The sequence below is a fragment of the Acanthopagrus latus genome, chromosome 1, assembly GCF_904848185.1.
Source record: "Acanthopagrus latus isolate v.2019 chromosome 1, fAcaLat1.1, whole genome shotgun sequence".
Lineage (NCBI taxonomy): Eukaryota > Metazoa > Chordata > Actinopteri > Spariformes > Sparidae > Acanthopagrus > Acanthopagrus latus.
In genome coordinates, this window is record NC_051039.1 from 17,926,004 (window position 1) to 17,945,854 (window position 19,851).

Below are 19,851 nucleotides of genomic sequence, written 5' to 3' on the forward strand. Positions count from 1 at the left end.
AGATCATGTAATTCGCCTGATAACTCTGAGGATGAGTAAAGAAATCAAGTTTAAAGTTTGTGCTCAACGTTCATCTAATTACCTGAACAATTTGCTTTGATTCATGATGCTGAGCATCATTTCACTGGTGTGTAAAATAAAGCAATTATACCTGAAACCACTTATTCTGTATTTGCTCTCCTAGGTAGCTGTGTTCATGTACTATGGATTCCAACTGGACCGCTTAGTCCTGCAGGTGTCCAGCCCGTCCTTCCTAAAGAGCCCCTTACCTTACCACCCCCAGCTGCGAGCCCAGTCCTGGAGGTACCTCAGCTACATCTTCATGCACACCGGGTGAGTTTACATCTTGCTATTGGATTTCTAATCATGAGCATGAGGCCGCGCTGGACACAATCACGCGTTCAGATGCTGGAAATGCCTCAGTGACACATTTTGCACTACCTGAACTCCTCCTCCACATTTTGCTCACATCGGTCTTGTGAGCCAGAGGCGCTACATAGCTGTGATGCCTTGGGTGGTTTGGGTGGTTTGACATTTTTAAAAAATCGTCTTAGTCAGAGCTTGTTACATAACGATTTCATTAACTAAAACTCACCGTCAAATTAACTTTCACTGAAACACAACAACTGAGGGCAATTAAATCCTCCTCAGTCGTGAAGGACAAACGCAGATAAGCAAGAGGTGATGGGCAAATGAGGCATCGTGAGTCGCTAATAATGAGTCTTGGATGCAGTTCATGAATCGACAAAACAAACAAGTGACAAATAATTGTGTGGGACACCTAAAGTTAGATCGTGAAAAAGCAATTACTATTATTAAATTATTGACGTAATGTGCATTTACTGCACTGCTGCTGTCCTAGCTGAGCGTGGGGAACGTTTGTCTCTATCATAACGCTCCTCTGCTCGAAGAAGCCACGAAATATTGACAGATAATTTGATAAAACTAAGCATTATAGATCTTTATCCTCCTCTCCTCTCCTCTCCTCTCCTCTCCTCTCCTCCTATCTTATGATCGGTTCAGGCCAGGTCATCCAGGTATAATTACCCTTGTGGGTAAATGTAGTCTCAGGCGATAGTGAGAACTAATAAAATGATGATTTAATTAGGAGGACCTGGAGGTGCCGGTGGTGATGGCAGTGTGTGGTTAAAAGATGAACTCGAAGGGACGAACGGAGTGATAAAACGAGAGAGGTGAGATGTTTAACATGCACTGATTATGCTGGACCATCAGGGGAAGAGGCTGTGGGAATGAATCCGAGCTGCCAGTGCATCTGATTTTACGTGGAAATGTTTTAATTAGTGTGATTCTATAAGTGCATATACCTGTTAATGCTCCTGAGTCCCAGTAGGCCCCGTCAGTCCTGAGCCTGAATCTGATGGTCCCAGTCAAACTAGAATAGACTCAGTCACGAGGAGGGAATCTCATTAACTTTGACTGGTCGCTGCTGTTTCTGGGAGCAGCCTCACATTCAGTACCGGCTACACGTTTTAAGATAAGTGCACTTGGTGATCTAAGTCCAGCAGATTTTGTATATTTTGTGAAGGGTTTCTTGTGATCTCGGCACACAGACTGCAACTTTTCAGAAATTTGCATCGCTGATCAAAAACGACTTTCAATAATTCAGGGAGTATAAATATGTGATTACTGCTTCATGGCACAGAAGAACGGCGGTCGTTATGTGCTGGCTGGCTTAACCGCCTCAGCCCATTTGCTCATGCTGATACCAGAGCCACTGGGAGAGACGTCATTCGAAGGCACATGGAGACGCATTTCTCAACGTCTCTGTACTCGAAATCATACAAGAAGATGATGTTTATGTAAATCATCGAAGTGGCGAGCACGGAACTTCATACCTGTGACACCGCAAAGTGGCTCGTACAACTATTAAAGCGCCCCCTTCTTCTAACATCCGAAGTGAAATGCTTAACAATGTTTCATGATGTTATTGTTTTTTTTTATGCAAAGGTAGTGTTGATAACATTCAGCAACAAAATGTGATAGCTCCCCCTACCATTGCATTCATTATACAACATCGCTGTTGTTCAAATTGTCTGCCCCTCAAGTAGTTGCTAGTTTGTCGCCTTAGTTAACGTCACTAGAATCAGCCAGCAAGCATTAATGTCACTAACTAATGCTAGCTAGCTATCGTTAACGTGACTAACGCTAGGTAGCAAGAGCAACGTTAAGTGTTGGGAGGTCCTCAGGGCAGTACGGTATTCTGGGAGCATACTGTAGAACTAATCCATTTTTATGTTTTTTCGTCCACAAACTGACAACTAATCTTGTTGCTGACAAAACACGGGATAAAAACCCATTTGATACCAAAGACGACCAACCTTGTTTAGTGGCTGGAACCAACCATCAGGATTGTTACACATTATGACCCGACAGACTTTGTCAAATGCTACATTCACAATCATGGTAACACTTTTAAGGAAAAGAGATACTTTCAATCTGCACCTTTCTACAAGTTCTGTAGAGCCATGAAAAAGTCCAACAGGTATCTTGTAACAGAATAGAAGAGATCAGAATAGAAAATACTTTGTCCAAGGCCGAAATGTGTCTTGTCCATGTTATTTTCTCTAAAAAAGCTATTATAATCCTCATGATGTGACATTTATTGTGGCCTGTACCAAATAAACCTGTGATCTTACATCTGGAGAATAAGATTCATTGGCCAGGGCATCTCTGCAGCACAACACTGCTTCATTATAAAGCTGTTTGGTCACACATTTGACCTAATTAAAGTCATTTTTTCTTGGTTTTGGAGGACAAATTCTTGTCTTTCCAGATCAATGCCGAAACTTACTAACGCTAGGATGGAATGACCTTTAACAAAAGTCAGGGACAGGAATTAAAAGTATGACACTGTGGGCACGTTGAGCCACTGATCCACCAGTGCAGACAATACAGCTTCTAATCATTTACAGTGACGCTGTCTTCTGCAACGCTCTTGTGACTGACTGATACCACTGATTCCATGTTTCACTTCTCCTTCGCACACTCTCCCCCTTTCGCTCCCCCCTTGCTCCCTCTCTCTCACACACCAGCAGCTACAAACCATGTAATCCCATCAGCAGCTCAGTAGGACTGATCCTTCCCAATTCTCAACACCAAAACAGAGTGTAAATATTGGCCCCAAAACATCCCTCAGCACAGGGCATTGCAGACTCACTCGTCTCTCCCTCCCTCCCTCCCTCCCTCCCTCCCTGCCTCCCTCCTTCCTTCTTTCCCTCCCTCCCTCCCTCCCTCCCCCTTTCTCCTTATGTGCAGTGTATCTGTAGTAGCTGTGACAACTTTAGTAAGATTAGCTTCCTGCAAGATTAAACCATGACTTAAAACATTTTGCAGCCAAAAAAGAGAGCTTTATTTCCGGTTGTGTTTGTGCTGCTTTTGTCCACTCCTCATCATCATGCAGAGGTTTGTCGTCCAGTAATAAACGATAATGTCAGAGTACCGAGTCTGTGCCGTGCAAGTGTCAGCGCACTGAGCCCTTTTCCTCTCTTGTGTCTTTTATGAAACTCTATTCGATTTGTGACTCGTTTTCTTTCTTCTCACGAAAGCATCACACAATCTGTTCCTCACTTTGTTGCAGCTAAAAGGGGTGAAGAGGTTTCACAGAGTTCTGAGATTGAATTGCGCAAAAAAAAAAAATGAATTAATTGTGAAGCTGTTGTAGTTGAAGGAGTGATAAAAAAAAAAAAAAAGAACCAGGGTCATCTGGACACAAAAGGACCTCTCATGGGTTTCCACAGGTCTGCCTGACGGTGCAGCCCATCACTCATAGCCCTATTAGCAGTATAGGGATAGATAGCGGCTGTTATTTGGAGTGGAGTTGTCCTTCTGCGTTTGGACGGGCCTCTCCCAGCCAATCAATATCCCCCATTGTCTCTGTGATCACTGGAACGATCCTCTGTGTCGGCATTGTGGTTGAGGCGGCTGTGTTGTTTCAAACTAAATAGATTATCGGCCTTGTCTTGTTTGTTTTCATGTCTGTGTTGGGTGTGTGTGTGTGTGTGTGTGTGTGAGTGCTTGCTTGTTCGGGGATTGTTTACATTCATTTCTAGGATGAAGAATCTGTTTGATGTTGAGTTTTTCTTTTTTTCTTTTTTCTTTTTCCCTAGAATGCGCAGACAGGAAACACACACAGCAATTCAACCGTGCAGTCTGCCAAACTGTCGATAGGGAGAAAAAAAAGGGAGAGTCATCTCTTTGTCTCTTTTCTTCGTACTGTCGACTCCCTTTCAGCTAATGTGAAACAGTAATGACAGTGTAATTAGGACAGGGAGTGAAAACAGAAGGGGAGAGTGATGGAGAGTCAATGATCAAGATTATGAGAGAGAGGGAGAGAGGAGGCTGAGGGGCCGGATCATAGCAGCTCGCTGTCCTTTTGGATTCTGCTGTGACATCTGAATGTGTCTGTGCTGCTGCTGACTGAGGTTTGGCTGGAAGGACTTTCTAGCCGTGAAGGGCACAGTCAGGGTGTGTTTGTGTGTGTGTGTGTGTGTTTGGTTGTGCATATGTGTGACCCAGCTATCCCTTGCTTGTAGCCATCACAGTGAAACACATGCTGTGAGTGGATTTGGGTCCATTTGCAGTTCTTTTAGCGTGCAGTATGTCTCTTTGTGTGCTTGTGTGATTACATTTCTGTGTGTGTGTGTGTGCCTCTATTAGTGTTCACATGTAATGTTTAAGTGCACTGGAGTGTGTTGATGATTATCTGTTGATGGCCACAACAGTGTGGTTTGATGAAGGAGCAGATGTTCCAGTTTGTGTGTGTGTGTGTTTGTGTGTGAGCAGGCATACTAATATGGTCTTAGGTGATGATGTGCTATTTTAAAAAACACACACTGCCCATTCAGTGACTGATCTCAGTATTATGACTTTTAAAACAGCAACACATGACCATCATGGACAGGAACATGTCAAATTATCTGACTATTTGTTAAATTGTGCCGATCACCTTGGTGTCTTTTTTGTTTTTTCTTCAGTCATGGTTGTGCACAGTCAGTATAGCTTGTGGCTGTTTTTGCACAGCATGGTTTGATTTTGTCACAGTTTTTGTTTCATCATTGTACGGTGCCAGAATTGAGCTTGTTACCTGTCAATCATCTGACACCACACCCACGGGGGTGAAAGGAAGCATGTCGTGTGAAATATTGGCATGGAAATGAATTATTTTCAAGCTGCTTGTGATTGCAAGTTTGCATAAAAATCTAAATATCATGTTCAGCATTCAAAGGTCTCAATTCAGATTCAAAGGTTCAGATTCAAAGTCTAGATTCAAAGGTGTGTCTAGGTTTTTTTTTTTTCTTCAGTGTTTGGAATTGTGTCGCCTCGCACGCAAACACATAAATGAACCATGTAATCCCGCCAACAGCTCAGTAACTCTGATCCTTTCCAAATCTCAAAAACCCAAACTAGAGTGAATATTCGCTCAGAAATCAAACCTCAGTGGGGAACTGTGCAGACTTCTCTGTGTCTGTGTTTGTCTGGTCAGAGGTTTCACAGAATATGCATGGAAATGTTTTTTTTTTAAAGCATGACAAGCTGAGATTACAAGAACATTTTAATTAAATGTGCTTTGATTAAATTAAATGCCTTGCTTCCAAGTTTGCCCAGTGGCCACTCGTGGTACTTTCAGCCAAAGATATCCCCTGCGGCTCAGAATTTATTTTCAGGTGCTCTATGGGGAAAATTAAGTCTGTAAAACTGTTGGCAGGACACTGCAGATGGCAGATAAGTTCCATTAGACACAATAGACTCTTTCTATTGTGATTTTTTTTATCCATGGAGGTTTACATTTGTAAAATGTTCCTTGAGGCTCTGTAAATTGATTTATCTGAATCTGTGTGCCAGGCGAGCAACTCTCATCGGGCTGAGTAGGCGCCATCTTTGTGTTCACTATGCAGTGCTTTATAAATCTATTCCCAGAACACCACAGGAGAGGGGTACCACTGAATCCTGCACACTGGACCTTTAAGATCTTTGGGATTGTCATTTAAAGATGTCACATTGGGCTTTAAAAAACTGCTTGATTTTTACTATTTTTGTGGACATCAATAAATTTATCAATCATGAAGATAATTATTAATCACAGACCATGACACTTTTCCAGGTTTTGAAATGTCAGTTTTCTGCCACCTCCTACAGTGGTAGGGATTCCAACCTTAGAAAAATGGCATTTAAAGATTTCAAAAGCAGCATGTCTTACCTGAACTTTCTCTGAATAATCCATTGAACATGTCAAGAGTTTTCATAAGGACTCTTTCTGTAGTAAAAAGTTGTTCCAATGTAAAAAATTCACTGCATGTTTTGTGGTCTATTCAGAAATTAACTGGGACAACGCTGCTGGACGGACACATAGCTAATTTTTTTGAAGCACAGTGATGAATATACTCTCTGTGTACTTTTCACTTCAGCGAGGTACATTTGTAAGGCAAGGCAAGTTTATTTACAAAGCACCATACAGACAAGGAAATCAAACTGTACAGGAGCAAAGAAATACAAACAAATAAGACAAATAAATTAACAGTGCATTTCAAAGACATTAAAAACTGAGTGCACTTGTTTGCTAGATTGAATTTACGTCACTATATTTCAGGAGTGTACAAGAAAAGAATAACAATCAGCATTCAGTTACCTCAGCTGCACCTCTATGATTCATTAGACTCATTCTGACTGTGTGTGTGTGTGTGTGTGTGTGTGTTTATTTTTTTTTACAGGATTGAACACCTGAGCCTGAACATGGCCATGCAGCTGCTGGTGGGGGTCCCTCTAGAAATGGTCCACGGAGCCCTGCGGATCGGACTGGTCTATGTGTGTGGTGTGCTGGCAGGTGGGGCACACAAACACACACACACACACACACACACACACACACACACACACACACACACACACACACACACACACACACAACAATTACAATCTTAATCGTTCTCCATTCACTGCGTACATTTCCCTCCGTCCCATCTACACACAAACTCCATCATTGTTCCAAACTGCTTGTTGCGTGTTTTTCGTTCGTTCAACAGCCTATCAGGTTACAGCCTGTGTGTTGGAGGATACTGGTCAATGAGGAACTGTAGCGTACGTCTGTGTGTGTGGGCTGTCGAGGACAGATGGCCTTGTGTTTTTGTTTCCTACCAGACGTGGTGGGATGTAGGGGGTTGTCAGTGCCCCATCAAAGCCCCTGTGCATCCCCCTGCGGTCATGTACAATAGGCCAGAGCAGAGAGAGTTATCTCAAATGGAGCTCACACACACACACACACACACACACACACACACACACACACACACACACACACACACACACACACACACACACACACACACACACTAATAAATGTGTGAGGAAGGGATGAAGAGCAAGAAGAGACAGAGGAGGGGAGATGAATTCATAAGTGTTAATAAGTCTGAGAGGGTTTGGAGAGGAGGGGGCAGGATATGAGAAACATGGAGATGGGAGAGGAGAGCAGAGCAGAGGAGTGGAGAGGAGAGGAGTGGAGTTGTGGGAGAGCGTGAGCTACAAATGAGAAAGAAAAAGCAGACACGCAGCTTTGAACAAAATGTCACCGCTCCCTTCCTGCTTCCCTATCAACCTCGGGCACTGGTGCAGTTTCAGTGTTCAGCCCTGTTTAGCTGAGACAGTAAGTCTGCATTTCTGTCGGGGTGTGTGTGTGTGTGTTTGTGTGTGTGTGTGTGTGTTTGTGTGTGTGCGTGCATGATCATGACCTCTGTTTCTGTTCACTGAATCAGTTCTTACTAACAAAGCCTTCCACTCCCACTGTTGATTTCCCAAACCAATCACTGTTTTTTGTGCCCAGAAGTGACTTTTTTTTTTCTTTTTTTTTAGCTACGAGATAACTGGAGTGGAATTATTGGGCTACTTTTTGAGATGATAATTGGAGATATTTCTCCGAGCTGTTCATAATTACACCAGAAAGAAGGTTGATTTTTGAAAGCATCATAAATGTATCAGTAATTCCCCTCAAATGCATTAAAACTATGATAACAAGCCTGGAAGTATACAGAAATGTGTGTTATTATCTAGTAAAAGTAAGAAGTACTACAGATACTACAGAAAAGTCTAAAATATAAGTTGCAATGGATAAAAAAGTGCCTATATTAGCTCTTCTCTTCTTCCTCAGCCATCATGAAAGCTAACCTCATAGCTGCCCCTGAATTGACGGATAGCTAGGGCTTCATGTGATTGGTCAAACATTTGCATGTCAAATGTGATTGCATGTGGCGTGTACTTAAAATTATATTTTTTTGCATTCATCACGTCTCTTGCAACCTTTTTGCAATGTTTTTTGTGATGATGATGATGGTAATCCGGTTTATTTGTCAGCGTGTGTATGTGTGGGTTACTAATGTCAGGAAAAAGCCAAGAGGATCACAGGGTTTCAATTTCAGCCAGTGCGATTTTTGTTTAATATTCATGAAAATGATGTCTCTTTATTCTCTTTCTATCTCTGAGTCTCCGTGTGTGTGGTGTGTGTGTGTGTGTGTGTGTGTGTGTGTGTGTGTGTGTGTGTGTGTGTGTGTGTGTGTGTGTGTGTGTGTGTGTGCATATAGGGGTCAGTGACAAACACCCTTGGGATACCAGCTGCAGTGGCCTGTAGCGTTAACCTCACAGTGAAATGAGGAGGAAACACACCATAAATCACACACACTTATGTACACACACACACACACTAGCGCGTCTGCTGTTTTAATTAGATATCGACCACCGGCGGAAGAGAGGAGGCATGTTCTTGTTGAATTGGTTGTAATGTTTGGGTTTGTTGTGTCTGACCGGGCCTTTTTAAAAAATGTTTTGGCAGTAGAAGGACTGTAGCCAAAGTCACGATTCGCACAATATTTAGCAACACGTGGGTGGATGTGATAAAACAGATATTTGCTTCTCACTGTGTATCAGTGTTTCATAAGCAGCAGGTTTATGAATGATTATTTCTATAAAAAGCTACGTTATGAAAACATGTGTACTGTAGGCCTGATTTGAGAAAAGGAGCAGAATTTAACTTGGAGATTAGACTTTGAGACTTAGACTTAGACTTAGACTGTTTTGAACTGAAAACTAAATGGACATCTTTTACATGGAATATGGTTTTAGATGCACCAAACCTCGTTATGTCACAAGAGGCCATTTACGCCATTCGGAAAAAAGATAGACCCCTCAGACATTTCAAAGGTCTCCTTCTTAAATGTTTATTTCTTATTTCTTTTATTTTCTTTTTGTAACCCCTTTCATTTTTTCTTCTTTTTCTCCTTTCTCCTTCCGCCTCATTTCCCTTCATGCAATCGTGAACAGAGAGGGGCTCAGCTGGCACTTTACATGAGTCAGGCCAGAGTTCAGAGGTCAAGTAATGACTCAGAGAGGGGTCGATGACCCTCTAGGGCCGACACACACGCTGACACTTTGATGGTAACAATGGACTCGCAAGTAAACACACAAATACTCACTCATGGACACAATAACGCACGGGGTCTGCATGATGCAGGTGCGGCAACAGGCAAGGTACATGTGTGTGACAACAGAAAAAACTGACAAGAAAATAAACAACAGAGAGAAAGTTAAAAAAAAAAAAAAAGTCACATATACCACAGAGTCAGTCTCATTATGGGTGCTGATGTGCATTATAATTCCCCGTCATGTCCCCTGTTCGTTCTCTCCAGTTTGGGAGAACAGTCAAGATAAATGAGATGCCACTTTGGACTGTAAAAACTACAGGCCTCCTGAGGCCTGCTGCCGAGGAACTGTAAGAGACTGTGTCCTTGCCTATGTGTGTGTGTCTATGTGTGTGTGTCTATGTGTGTGCGTGTGTGTGTGTTGTGTGTGCATTTGTGTTTTTGAGTATGCAAACCCTAACCACCACAATAATGTTATTAAAGCAAGTTAATTAAAGGGATGAAGGTCACCCTGCCCAGACACACTGCCTAAACACAGGAACTACAAAAGGTGGAAGTGTCCTGAACCAGGTGTTCCAGGGTCTCTTGTGTGTGAAGAGGAAGGAAGTAGTGCAGGATGCCGTGTAACCTCGGGAGTGAAAAGCTTAATTTTATTTTTGAGGGTCACAGTTAGATTCAAAATGATTTCAAATGTATTCAAGTGAACAAAAGCTGCTACAATTTTTTCATTATTTTTAAGGTTTATGTGCATTTTCCTTTTTTAAAACATGATAATCAATTGAGAGGCTTGATAGAAAATATTATCTTTGAATGGAACTCCCCCCACTGTTTGCCTGTTATAGAGAGGAAAAACGGCGTGTATGCTAATTCCAGTGTGTGGTTGTGTGTTTGTTGTGTGTGTAATCAACAAGCTGCTTAGATTACTCTGCAGTGTTTAATGACCTGGTGAGTCAGACGCTGCTCTTACACCACCTCGCTGTGCTGCCATAAGGGTTCACACACCTGTGAAGGCCCCACATTAGGCAAAAAGGAAAGTCGTATTTGGAGCTGGGCTTTTGAAAGGTCCTTTCATTTCACTTTCTGTCACATATTCCTTTGAAAACGCGGGGTTGGAAGCTGGCACACTGACTCACTTGGGGTTATCCGTGAGAATTGGGATAATTTCAGTGCAGTTGTCAAGGCTTACCAAACACAAAGACACCACACAGCAGTTTATAGATTTTATAATTCTGTAAAGAAATTACTGGAGTTATTATTCCCCACTCTTGATGAACAGCAAAATCCATCACAAGCTGTTCTATGCACTGTGAACAATTTAGTGTATTTGATTCACAAATAATGTCAGATCAGATTTTTTTTTTTTACTAAAACCATTTTGCACTGACATAATATTTTCATCATTCTTAAAGGGTAACTCCACCGGTTTTACATATTGACACGAGTGCTACTGCAAATGTGAAAGAAGTAGTATAAAGCCTTTTGTGGGTCCAGAAGGAGCTTCATGTAATCGGATAAATCTGTTGCATTTTGGGTAGGCACCAGGTTTTGGAAAAAGGAATGTGTGGAATTGAAAAATTGTTATCTCTGGTTTATGTTGTATCAAATTTGATGATTTGTTTAAGGAGTGCAATGCTAGACCAGGGGACTGCTTTCCAAAACTGGTGACCCGCAGCGTCATTTAGCAACTGAGTGACATCACTCTCTGGAGTCAAATTATTAGATTACATGCCGCCTTCTCTGGTACTCAACAAGACCTCTAAACACACTTGAATGTGTAAAATTGTTTAGGTTACCCTTAAAAACTCATTCCTGGGTTGATAGGTATAGTGTTGAAACCACCACGGTTTATAAAATATAGATACAGTCAATGTGAAAATGCAAACAAGAGCCTTGGTGTTATTATGCACCCCAGGAACTGAATTCCCTGAAGTTCGCTCATGAACGGGACGATGCATAGTGTGTTTTCACAAAAAACTATCCCCTGTTATATATTCAGTGTTGTCAGTTTCTGCAGTTCTTTCAATGGTTTAATCAAACTGTTTGGTTTGGTTTCGGTTTTGGACTATTTTCCTATTACAAAGAAGTGTGTAGCTTGACTCTTCAAACCCAAAAAATCCCCAAATCCCCCAAAATATCAGCACAAAAATGCATTTACAAAAGCAAAACTTATTAAACATGCTGACAACAATGAAGCAATGTGAGGACGCAGACTTCAAGGGAATTCAATTGTGATTGTATCATGTTTGCATATCTATATGGTGTATTTTACTGTATGTGGGGCTATGTATTGTCTCAAACTGTGTCTGTGCATGCTTTCTTTCACTTCATGCAGTACCCGCTGCCATAAACAGCACTGTGATTGAGATGCCGTGGCTTATCCTATCATCCCTCCTTATGGTGATTTGATATCTGTGAAATCCAGAGCGCTTTCTGTCTCCTGTAATTATAAACCGTGTGCCTTTAGTGTGATATACTCTGCTGTGAGAGAGAGAGACTTTATGTTGCTGGGTGGAATGGTTTCCTGAGCAGCGTCCAAACCACACGGCGGCATTAATGTGCACAGTTACGAGGTCGGCTAAATGTGCCCTAAGCTTAGACGGTTGATTTTACAGCTATTTGAGGGCCGAGCTTAGCCTGCAGCATTTTTTAAAGCAGAAATCTCACAAAGGCTTAAATATCTGAATGGCATCGACTGCTCATGGGCCTGCTTGTTTAGTTCATTTTCTTGAGTAACCATTGTTGGTCCTCGCTCCAAAAGTACTGCAAGAAGTAGGATTATCAGGAAACATAGGCATTCTGTGTATGAATATGTGCACAGTGTATAGGTATGCATGCATTTATGCATTTATATGCAAATTCGGCGCCTTTGTGTTTTAGAGAGAGAGAGAGAGAGATGGAGGGAAGGTGTGTGAACTTTGAGGGAAGAGGGAAGTATGGACCATTCATCAGCAGCTTCATGCTCTCTCCTTCTGTATGCAGCGTGGGCAGTTGTGTCTCATATACTTAGCATCAATAATGTACACAGGTCAGTGCCATGGAGACAAGGGAAGGAAAAGATATACTGAGAAACACAGAGTGGATAGAGTGTGTGTGTGTGTGTGAGAGAGAGAGAGAGAGAGAGAGAGAGAGAGAAAAATAAAAGGAGAGAGTTTCTTTGCTTGATTTAATAGTTCAACTGAGCATATCTCTTTCTCCTTTTTTCTTTTTTTCCACCCTGTCCCTGGCACCCAGTCTGACCACATTTCCTCGGTGGGCTCGGTCTCTGAATGACCCCGTGTTTCAACTTCTGAATGCTTGAATAGAAATAAATAGAAGTGCTTGATTGAATCTATTGTGCACGTGATGAATCGGTGCCGAGGTGCTAAAGAGAATAATTTGCTGTTTGCGGCACCCCGATTTGTATGAATGCATTTGTTTTACGTACAAATCTCAGTGTGCACTGGTACAGTATAAACACGCCTCTATTCATGAAGGCGTATTTATGACACACTCGCAGTAAAAAGCGAGAGGCGAAGCAGCCTTTATGCCATTCAGAATAGATGTTTTCAGAGCACAAGGGGTCACAGTTTGTACAAAAACAGTTTAAATTAGCCAGTTAGTCACAGAGTGTCTGCCAGCGTGATCCTCTGAGGGAAAAATATTCAAATTTCTCTCCTGAATAGTGGAAGTTCACACCGAAGATTGTAGCTCGAGACACATTTGAAATAAACAAAGAACTGTACTGTTTAGAATTGTACCACATTTGAGAACCTTTGCATAAAGTATATTTATCCATTTATCCCCAAAATGGTCAAATGCCAGGCTAAACAAATGTAATCTGTTTTTTTTTTTGTTTTTTGTTTTTTTTACAAACACTGTAAAGCAGCTATAATCTGTCATTTGATAGTAAAAACATATCATGTGAGGACATGTATGTATAATGTGCTCATAGTGATGAACCCACAGAGCATTATTGCTAAGACTGAACTCACTTCTCCATGCACTCTTGGATGTAGGTGAATTTGTGCCAGAAAGCCTTAATCTGATACTACAAGCATACCGCACTTGTTTATTTACCAATAACAAGTTTCTCTGTCATCGCTACAGGGTCTCTGGCGGTGTCCGTCACTGATATGACGGCACCGGTGGTTGGGTCATCTGGTGGCGTGTACGCTCTGGTCTCAGCGCATCTGGCCAATGTAGTAATGGTAAGTTTGTCTGTGTGTGCGCATGTGCGTGCAGATGATTATCACATCACTCAGCCGTCCTGTCACTGCAGGACGCTGCCACATCATCAAAGCAGCCTGTTTTGGGGGGCCCAGCAGGTGCTGCTCTATCTGCAGATGCCACACATTCCTCACCATCACCATCAGTTTTTCCCTTCTCCCAAAGATCAGAAAGTGTGTGCGCATGTTTATGTGACAGCATGTGAAGAAATCTCATCCCGCTGCACTCTGACATCTGCGTCTGCTCTGTTGGGTCTGAACGCCCCGTCCACAGACATATGAGGCAGAAGGCACTCAGGTGAACCTCTGTTACGTGCAATAGGGTACTCATCGTGCACCCGGCCAGATCCTCCACAACATTCTCGGGGTCAGAGTTGAGGAGTTTGTCCTCCTCCTCCTCAGCTGAAATCTTATTATCTAACACAGCAAGAACAGATTGCGGGTCAGAGTGTCTCCGGGGGCTTTTCAAAATTGACGTGAATTGAGACAGAGGGTGAGATCTCATGTCATTTTATGTCAGCGTGTGTGCACTTGTGTGTGTGTGTGTGTGTCTGAGGAGGACGTGACCTTCTAGCACTGTGTGCTCTGTCTTCAGAACTTGAAAATGTCCTCATGTCTTCTCCCTCTCCCTCTCTCTTTCTATAGAATTGGTCGGGAATGAAGTGTCAGTTTAAGTTATTCCGGATGGCCATGGCTCTGGTTTGCAGTAAGTCTCACTAAAGATGCCACACTCATTTTTGACCTCATCTTAAGAAGAGTTGTTCATGTCACCAGAGTTTAATCTCATATGGTCCCTCATTAGAGAGATCTGATTTTCCTCCAAAGGCAACATTATTAAACCCTCTGGCAGTGCAGCTTCAGCATATAGAGACAGTTTTAACCATGAAGACCTGCAGAGTGTGACGAGGCAAAGTCCACCCCTACTAATTTCTTTGTGACATCACCAAATCTCTTTGCAGCCAATGTGGGAGTCCAGGGAATGCAGGACTGGCCAACAGCACAGAAAGGGGAAGGGGATTATGTAGATACATATTTGGGGAGAAGAAGATCATCATTGCTGTCTCTAGGATGACTTTTTTGTATGTCCCTTCCCTCCAGAGGAAGGAAGATTAAAGATTGAAACAAAAACGAAGTTATTTTTGGCTCAAAGTCAAGTTACTTGTTGGAAAATGTGATATGCTCCTTACATATACTGTAATGAGACTGAGCACAACCATAGGGCCTAGTGGGAACCTCCCATGTTTTGTTTTATTTTCTGCTGGTGAGTGGGTCAGTCCTCTGGTGCATCTCGACCACAAGATTTGTTTGCACTTGACCCCCATTGTTCAGAAGAGACATGGCTTTGAGTTGGGAATTCCAGATCTCAAATAAACAAAGAACTGAAGAACATAAAAAAACTTTTAGGAACTCAAACATTGTCCTCCTCAATCTTTTATTTAGAAATGTTTTTGATGGCATCTCTGTTTTAATACCAGGTGCGTAGGAGAAGGCCGACAAAATCAGGAAAAAGACTTATCTAACCTGATGAAGGTCTAAGCAACGAAACATTGTTGTCAATAAACTTAATGGCAAGTGAAGTGGACAGTGTGCAGGAGTCTTTTTCCTGAAGATGATACCATAATAAAAGCAACTCTTCTACTGTCTACGTGAAAGTGATACATTCTCCACTTGCATAATGTAGTGTGATGTATATCTGCTTTATGAGCATGCCCTTTTGCTTCCGGGGCTAACTCTATAGTATACGTCTGTAGTTTTCTCTGCTTCTTCACTTTTCACACTTTGTGTTGTCTATATTGTTAATAGATTACCACTCGTTTTTTAGTTAACCACTGTGTAATTGTCAGTACACACTTATGTATAGCTAATATTGTGTTTTTCCCTCTCTGTGTCTGCTCGCAGTGAGTGTAGAGTTTGGTCGGGCGGTGTGGCTGCGCTTCTACCCTCCGGCCTTCCCTCCGTGCCCCAATCCCAGCTTTGTAGCTCACCTGGGAGGGGTGCTGGTCGGCCTGACGCTGGGAGTGGTGGTCCTGCAGAACTACGAGCAGCGGCTCCAGGAGCAGTCGCTGTTCTGGATCTTCTTCTGCGTCTACACCTTGTTTGTGCTCTGCGCTGTCTTTTGGAACATCTTCGCCTACAGCTTGCTGGACGTGCGACTGCCACCACCGCCGTGACTTACGGAGGCGCATGTCAAGACACTGCATCCCCTATAGACTACTACTCCATTGGTAGATGCTTAACCTCCTGGCTGGATGGGATCTGAACTGTCAGTCACCATCCTCTTCCTTCTAGGATGGAAACTGACATGCAGCAGCGCCCGCTGTCGCTCTCATCTTAACTTTCTCAGCCCGCCTGCTACCTTTTCAGGTTAAGCCTTACGATTGTTCCCGCTAACCGTGCGAGCCAACCTCCAACCGCTCTTTGTCTACATATCTGCTGGACGTTTGTCTCAAGAGTATCAGCCAGTGGGACATTTGTTGTGACAACACTGTGTTGACAAATGAGAAGCCTCGGATCTGACACAACCACATGGCTTAACCTACTCTGCCTCTGCCGCCTCAATCCAACGGTGCCTTCTCGCGGAGACGTCGGCCTGATGAAAGTATTATTTCTGCACAGTTGCCTGTTGTGCAGGGTGACAGCAGTGAAACCCTGAAGTACGAACAGAAACTTAAACTCTGTTTCAGACGGAGAAAGGTTCCTGAAAATCCTGTAATCTGTCTGCACCCTCAAAAGCAGTAAATAAAGAGTAAGGTCATGTGAGAATTTAGGTTTAGTTGGTGTTTTTCCATCGTTCTCAAACGCCTGAGAGGTTTCGACTGAGCAGACAGCAGGATGTAGAGAGAGCATGGAGCCACCTTCAATAGTTATTGTGAATTTACCTTTGAAGGAGAGTGTGGGTTACCTTTCAGTGTTGCCTTCAGCATTTGGCACCTCCCCAGAGAAGGATTAATTTGTGTTCAGCTCTATTTGAACCTCTAAGTCTTGTCTTTGACTTGACAACTGTACCATTGTGTGTACAGATAAAAAAAAAAAGAAGCAGAAGTGCCATTCAGACTTTAAGCTTTCAGAAATGATGCCAAAACATTGCGACACGCTCCAGGGAAAGAGCACGTCCCCTGACAGGAATTGCTTTTTGTGTAGGAAAAATGAATCTAATTTTGTCTGTGAGGCGTCGGCTGAATGTACCATGATGTTTTCATGATCTCTAAAGAGTCTCTCACTGACACCTTCGGGACAACCCCAGAAATGCAGCCAAAATCCTGTCATTTTTTTGTGACACCTCTTGGCATTTTCAGAGAGTTTTTGCAATGGATGAGAAATTGCAAAAGGAGTTTATTTATTGATTGGTGAATTAAGGAGAGTTGGTTTTAGGAGAGTGAAAACATTCACAGACGCAGACAGCTGGGCCACTCAGTAAAAAGATCTAGTCGTTTTTCTCATTACCAAACGTAGAAGAGCACACATGCCTGACCTCGACTACATCCAGGCTGGGGTCGTTTCACTCTCACATCGGGAGGCAATGGGGCAGAGAAGAAAATCAATGCTCTCTCATTAGTTTTTTGTCACACATGAAAATGTTAATTGATTGAAGCGGACAGAGAACGACCCCAGCCCTGAGCTGTAGGTCTCAAACTGTACTGTACTTTAACCTCATGTTACAGTGGTAACTGCTTCGCACAAATATTATTATAATGTAATTATATACAGATTAATATTTTAACATGCATTTGCTGTTGATTTATCTTTTTTTTTTAACTTGGTGATACTGGTATGTTGTGTAAATTGTTTGGTCGGTCTGCATTGTGACATGTTAGCTATATTCTGTATGTATCCTATTTAAAAATTAGTTAAATAATGGTCTGGGATTGTACATAATAAGGGCTACGACACAAAAGGAGTAAGGGGTAAATCGCTGATAATATTTTAACATTGTGCATATTTTGTAGATTTGATATGTACATACTGGAGTACATTAAACCGTTTTTATACAGAAACAACGTGCTCTCTTTGGATCTATCTTTGGATTTTTGTCCTCATGAACACTTTCAAGAATTACTTTAAGAAAATAATGCTGACAGACCATCAAAACCAAATTATGTCACTGTTGTGGATACACTGAAGTACCGTTAATGAGGAAACAGTACTTCATTTTAATTGTTATTGCATTCATAAGTAGAATACACACAATTTGACTCTAAATGTACATAAGCTTTGTTGTATTGTGTTTGTCACTGAATTAGACTGCAATTAGATTTACAGAATATATATTGCAAATTTTTAAAGCAAATTTCTGAAAAAAAAGGTTTACAATATATATATATATATATATATATATATATATATATATATATATATATATATATATATATATATATATATATATATATATATATATATATATTTCCATGGTAATTGAGTGTAAATGAAACATTTCTCAACTTTCTTTTTTATAGTAAAATTCTGGCAACCATAGCTGCCGGTACTTTACAGTAAATTATACAGAATGTTTTTTGTTTTTTTTACAGTATAGCAGTGTGTCATTAACATCACAATTAAGGCTGTAACTACTGATTATTTTCATTGTCAGCAAGTCTCTCAAGTAATTGTTAAATGTAGCCCATCGTGATTTCCCAGAGCCCAAAGTGACGTCTGCTTCTTTTGTCCTACCAACAGCTCAAAACCCCCAAACTCTGCAATTAAATGTAGTTGCCCTGCAAAACTTCAAGGTCACATGTGCTCACAGGCACGCACACACACACACAAACAGTTTTATTCCAGATTCAGGACCAGGAATCACCCCTATTGTGCAAAGTAGAGTGCTCAAACCAAACCAGTCCAAAGCCTTGAAACCAGATTAGCTTCGAACCCCAAACCCAAAGCAGACGTCAAAGTGATCAATGAAATGTGCGAGCATACAAGAGTCAACCATAATTCATTTAGAGGAGGGACCCTTTAAGCTGTCACTGAACGTCTTCTCCGTCTAGCCAACACAACCATATGGAGAGTAGCGATTTTGAAGGCGTACAATGAAAAATTCATTAGGCAGCCAAGGAAAGTCGCCTCAGTTGTGTTTCCCCTTCATAAATCTCCAATTTCAAAGGTAATCATTCACCTTGGTGAGAGAGAGAAGACAAGTGGAGCTGCAGGGAAGGAAAGTCTGTCTGAATGCATTTGTAGTGTCTCTGCATTTAAGCTGCCTGCTGAGAGCAGCACTTGTTACAATTTGGCCCCGTTTTAATATGCATTTCACATCTTTTCAGGTAGAAGCAAGGAGCGGGACTCAAGTTGACAGGTTATACTCTGATGAATAATTATTACTAATGTTTCAAGCTAGATGTTGCTGTGACAGTGGAATTGGTACTGTGGTCTCCAGTATTTATACGGCATAGGCAATTATGATACCATGTGGCCAAAGTATTCTGACAACCAAACATTATCATGTTATGACATATGTGACTTTGAACGTGTTTTTCTAAAAGTATGAATAAATATAAAGTCTCTTGACATGACATGCTTCAGTTCTGCCACATTGGGGAGGTTGTTGTCACAATTAATCCCACTGGTGCCCCCTCTATGGTGTCCTTCTCGTCAAGAACATGTGATGCAGAGCTATAGAGGGTCCACTTGCTAGATAAGGACTGGAAATGTTGCACTGTAACTGTATGACAACGTTCTGGTGCTCCACCGCCTGCAGCTAGTGCCCTTTTTATTTTGCAGCAGAGGTAAATGGAGACTTGTTTTCAAAACTTAAAAACATAACTGAAAAGAAACCATAAAATGGCTCCAAGTCTCTAGAAACTATAACTATTAGTAGAAATTATTTTCACCTTTTTAAAGCCAAAATCTTCACAGTACTGTCTCAAATTGAAATGTTACCCTTGACGTGGGTGCAGTTTTTTTTTTTTTGGGGGGGGGGCGTATTTACATTCTAAAACAATTCTACATTTACTTCAGTTGTTTAGGACAATGACACGTGCCATTTTATACATATGCTTAGTCAAATCACAGATTGGATGCTAAACGTCTCTATTTCGCCAACACGTGAGACCCAGTTTTATTTCTGCAACATTGTCTCCATCAAGAGGAGACTGATGATACAACAACCTGCAGACTAGACTTGAACATAAGACATGTTTGAGATGCCTGACGCCATGCCATTTGGTAGGTCTGTAGTAAAATCAGGCATGACTATCGAGCCTCTAGCCACATTGCAGGCATTAAGC

General features: G+C 41.8%; 1 protein-coding gene across 2 annotated transcripts in view; it reads left to right on the forward strand.

Annotated features, from left to right (window-relative positions):
- The window catches only part of rhbdl3 (rhomboid, veinlet-like 3 (Drosophila)), a 60,841-nt gene extending 43,143 nt beyond the window's left edge, over positions 1 to 17,698 (forward strand). The window contains exons 6-10 of one of the 2 annotated variants that reach the window (XM_037098775.1): positions 185 to 333; positions 6,729 to 6,841; positions 13,509 to 13,609; positions 14,273 to 14,333; positions 15,527 to 17,698. In XM_037098775.1, the coding sequence (XP_036954670.1) occupies positions 185 to 333; positions 6,729 to 6,841; positions 13,509 to 13,609; positions 14,273 to 14,333; positions 15,527 to 15,798 (696 nt within the window). In that variant the 3' untranslated portion in view covers positions 15,799 to 17,698. The remainder of the gene's footprint in view (positions 1 to 184; positions 334 to 6,728; positions 6,842 to 13,508; positions 13,610 to 14,272; positions 14,334 to 15,526) is intronic. The other variant, XM_037098854.1, reaches the window with a different exon arrangement.
- The last annotated feature ends 2,153 nt before the right edge of the window (positions 17,699 to 19,851 follow it).